This window comes from Olea europaea, chromosome 11, assembly GCF_002742605.1.
Source record: "Olea europaea var. sylvestris chromosome 11, O_europaea_v1, whole genome shotgun sequence".
NCBI lineage: Eukaryota > Viridiplantae > Streptophyta > Magnoliopsida > Lamiales > Oleaceae > Olea > Olea europaea.
This window is the reverse complement of record NC_036247.1, coordinates 34,674,306-34,678,948: the sequence shown is the minus strand read 5'-3', so window position 1 is coordinate 34,678,948 and position 4,643 is coordinate 34,674,306. Positions and strand designations below refer to the sequence as shown.

Sequence of the window (4,643 nt, the reverse complement as noted above, 5' to 3'; positions counted from 1 at the left end):
GTTGATCAACAAGACATGAATGTTGATATTGTAAATGTTCACGAGAATCATGAATGCATTTCAAATGTTGTTGCAACTAACAATGTGGTGGAGATGGATGAATTGTATATGCAAAATGATCAATCCGATGACAATTATATGTGACCGTTGTCTCCATGTAATCAAAATTGTGAAAACGATTGTGTGAACTTTACAAGTGATGATTATTGGGATGGGGTAGAAGTAGTGCATGGCAACTACATAGATGATTCTCATGTGATAAATGAAGGCAATGTTACTCATAATACACCTTTTACATTGGTAGATGAGATCATTGGCATTTCCCAAGTTGTTGCCTGTCCGAATCCTTATGGAACATCAGTTAAGATTCCTGACGTCGATGCTGTGCACGTTAGCCAAATTTTTTGCAACAAGAATGATCTTCAGGCATCACTACAAATGCTTGCTGTAAGAAACTCTTTCGAATTTAAGGTCACTAAGTCAAATAAGACTAATATGTAGTAGTATGTGTTAAGGAAATTTTCAAATGGCGTTTGCGGGCAACACGATTGAAGGAAAGTGACGAATTTGAAATTCGAAAGTATTCACGTTATCATAATTTTTCATTGGATGTTCGCCACAAAGATCATAGACAAGCTAGTTTTTGGATGATAGGAAAACACATCATGTCGAAGTTTGAGGATCCCAACATTATATACAGACCTTCGAACATTCAAAATGATATTCGTCGGGAGTTTGGCATAGATATAAATTATTATAAGGCATGGATGACTAGAGAATGTGCTATAGAGCTATTAAGAGGTTCACCTGATCTTAGTTATGATAGATTGGCCAAGTATTGCAATATTCTGAAGAAGAATAATCCCGGTACAGTGACGTTCATTGAGGTTGCTAATGAGAATCGATTCAAATACTTTCTTATGGCTTTAGGACCAAGCATACGTGGTTTTCACTCATCAATGAGACATGTCATTTCTGTGGACGGAACATTTATGAAATCAAAATTTCGAGGACCGTTACTTGTTGCCATGTGTCAAAATGCAAATCTTTAGATATATCCTCTTGCATTTGGTATTGTTGATTCTGAAAATGATGCATCATGGACTTGGTTCTTCGATAAGTTGTTTCATGTAATGGGTATGTTGGAAGGGCTTGTTTTCATTTCTGATCGCAAGGAGAGCATTGGTAACGCTATAAAGATTGTTTATCCTTATGCACATCATGAATGTTGCATGTGGCATCTACAACTAAACATAAAGTCAAATTATCATAAGGCCAATATTCTACCATTGTTTATGGCAACTGCGAAGGAGTATAGTTCGATTAATTTTGAAAAATCAATGGCAACTCTATATCGTAAAATTTCGGCAGTTGGACAATACCTAGAAAAGAAAGTTGGGCATGAATTTTGGTCCCGAGCACATTTCAAAGGAATTCGTTACAATATTATGACAACTAACAATGCAGAATCTTTGAACTCGTTATTCAAGAATGCTCGGGAGTTTTCAGTACTTGCTATGGTTGAACAAATAAGAAAAACTTTACAGAAATGGTTCTATGAAAGACACATTGAGGCGGAAGAATGTGCAACTACTCTAACCCCGCCCATTGAGGATAAAATGCGTAAAAAGTATAATGATGCAAAGGGACTGATAGTGTTACCAATAAATAAGTATGAGTTGCATGTCGGTGTTGAGAATGAAATGCATATCGTGAACTTGGAGGCAAGAACCTATAGTTGTAGGGAATTTGATTTGGAAAAGCTTCCTTACAAACATGCACTTGCAGCAGCAAAATTTAAGGGAATATCTTGTTACAGTTTGTGCTCACCTTATTATACCAGTGCTAGTTGGAAACAAGCATATGCTGAATGTAAATATCCAGTGGCAAATGAGGCTGACTGGGAAATCTCCAATCAGCCAAAGGTGTTACCACCCCTTTCGAATCGACGACAAAGTGGACGTCCAAAAAACCGTCAAATTCCATCAAGAGGAGAGGGAAAAAAGACTCGTAAATGTAGTAGGTGTGGCCAGAGGGGCCATAATTGTCTGACTTGCAAAAATGCTCTACACTAGTTGACGGATGCATAGAACATTTTTTGTTTAACATAATCTTGAAATTATAATAGATTATGATAATTTTTGATATATTATGATAGTTGTCTGACGAAATATGATAGCTACTTCAGACAGATTTTTGATAAATATGACAGCATCACAATTTGTTCAAACCAAAACGGCATCAGGTCGTTTTAAATGTATGGGTGCTATGTCTACTCATTTCGTGTTCATTTTTGTTCATTCACGTTTGTTACGAACGGATGGATGTTAATCATTTATTTAATCTTTACATTGTGATATATTTTGATCAATTATAATAGATTTGTAAGTCAGATTCTGATAAAAATGACAGCAGCACTGTTTGTTTAGCCAAAACGGCAGCTGGGCATTTCAAACTTGTGGGCGACATTTCTACTCATTTTGTGTCCATTTGGTGCAATGACGATCGTAAGCACTTCAAAATTGAAGGACGAAGGTTCGAATTACATTTCGCCTTTACGATCGACGCATTTGTCCGAACTATAGTGAGTTTCTCTATAGTCCCACCGACTACACTACACTACACTCCGCTTGACAAATAAGAACAACCTAAGAGAAAAGTGTGGTATGAAAATCATAGCACGTGGAGTCGTTCAACGTGTTCCAGACGTGTATCATGTCCCAAACATCATTGCGCTACTTTCGAAGTGAAACTGGTACCTCCGAACCCAAAACGGCAGCTGGGCATTTCAAACTTATGGGCGACGTTTCTACTCATTTCGTGTCCATTTGGTGCAATAACGCTCGTAAGCACTTCAAAATTGAAGGACGAAGTTCGAATTACATTTCGCCTTTACGATCGATGCATTTGTCCGAACTATAGTGAGTTTCTCTATAGTTTCACCGACTACACTACACTACACTCCGCTTGACAATGAAGAACAATCTAAGAGGAAAGTGTGGTATGAAAATCATAGCACGTGGAGTCGTTCAACGTGTCCAGGACATTTATCATGTCCCAAACATCGTTGCGCTACTTTCGGAGTGAAATTGGTACCTCCGAACCCAAAATGGCAGCTGGGCATTTCAAACTTATGGGCGACGTTTCTACTCATTTCGTGTCCATTTGGTGCAATGACGCTCGTAAGCACTTGAAAATTGAAGGACGAAGGTTCGAATTACATTTCGCCTTTACGATCGACGCATTTTTTCGAATTATAGTGAGTTTCTCTATAGTTTCACCGACTACACTACACTACACTTCGCTTGACAATGAAGAACAACCTAAGGGGAAAGTGTGGTATGCAAATTATAGCATGTGTAGACGTTCAACGTGTCCCAGGATGTATCATGTCCCAAACATCGTTGCGCTACTTTCGAAGTGAAATTGGTACGTCCGAACCCAAAATGGCAGCTGGGCGTTTCAAAAGTATGGGCGATGTTTCTACTCATTTCGTGTCCATTTGGTGCAATGAAACTCGTAAGCACTTGAAAATTGAAGGACAAAGGTTCAAATTACATTTCATCATTACAATCGACGCATTTGTCCGAACTATAGTGAGTTTCTCTATGGTCCTATCGACTACACTACACTACACTTCGCTTGACAATGAAGAACAACCTAAGGGGAAAGTGTGGTATGCAAATCATAGCACGTGTAGACGTTCAACGTGTCCCGGACGTGTATCATGTCTCAAACATCGTTGCACTACTTTCGGAGTGAAACCGGTACCTTCAAACCCAAAACGGCAACTGGGCGTTTAAAACGTATGGCTGTAGTTTAGGGTTTAGGGTATGGGGCTCAGGGCATAGGGTTTAAACCTATATTACAATTTTTCGACGTACAGTGTTTTTAAGATATTTCAACACTAATTCACTAGTTTTGGAGTGAATTCGAGACTCCTTGACCCAAAACGACATATTGACGTTTTACTCTTATGGGTGTCATTTAAGGTATACGGTATACAAAAAATCACGTGTATTCATTCAGTACATGCGATCCTGTTACAAGTATGACTGTTATTTAGGGCACACAAACCATAGCACATTTTGGTGCACTTTAGAAGAATACTTTGGTCGTACGAACCAAACGGCATGCTGTCGTGTTAAACGCAGAACTGTCATTTTTCATATAATAGTCTATTTTTCAACACCATATAGATAAAGTTATGACAAACTGCATCTTCCTTTCAACCATGTCTGCTTCAATATTTGAATGAAACATCCTATAATGAAAATAATATAATTTATAAAAAATATTGATCAACATCCAAAAAAATCAACATCCAAAGAAACTAGACAAATCTAATTGATCGACATCCAAATCTGAGTACACAAAATCAACATCCATAAATTTCATAGGAAGATTGATGAACATCCAAAACTGGCTAGACAAAAATCAGCATTCGTGCACATGTTTTCCAACTACATCATTTCAAAACTACCATGTAGACAAAAATAGCATCAGAGTTCTCAATCTTCCAACCACATAAACGTTGAAAATATACAAAAAAAAAAAAAAACAATTATGGATCGAAATGCATAGCAAAAACTTCATTGGCTAGTTTCTTCCTCCAACTGTCAATCATAGTATCGGACATAATT

At 37.6% G+C, this 4,643-nt stretch overlaps 1 protein-coding gene across 1 annotated transcript; it reads left to right on the top strand.

Moving 5' to 3' along the window:
- Window positions 1-1,133: 1,133 nt before the first annotated feature.
- On the top strand, window positions 1,134-2,075 carry LOC111404780. The gene has a single exon (XM_023033538.1). It carries the CDS (start codon window positions 1,134-1,136, stop codon window positions 2,073-2,075), a length of 942 nt encoding a protein of 313 aa, XP_022889306.1.
- Window positions 2,076-4,643: the final 2,568 nt, after the last annotated feature.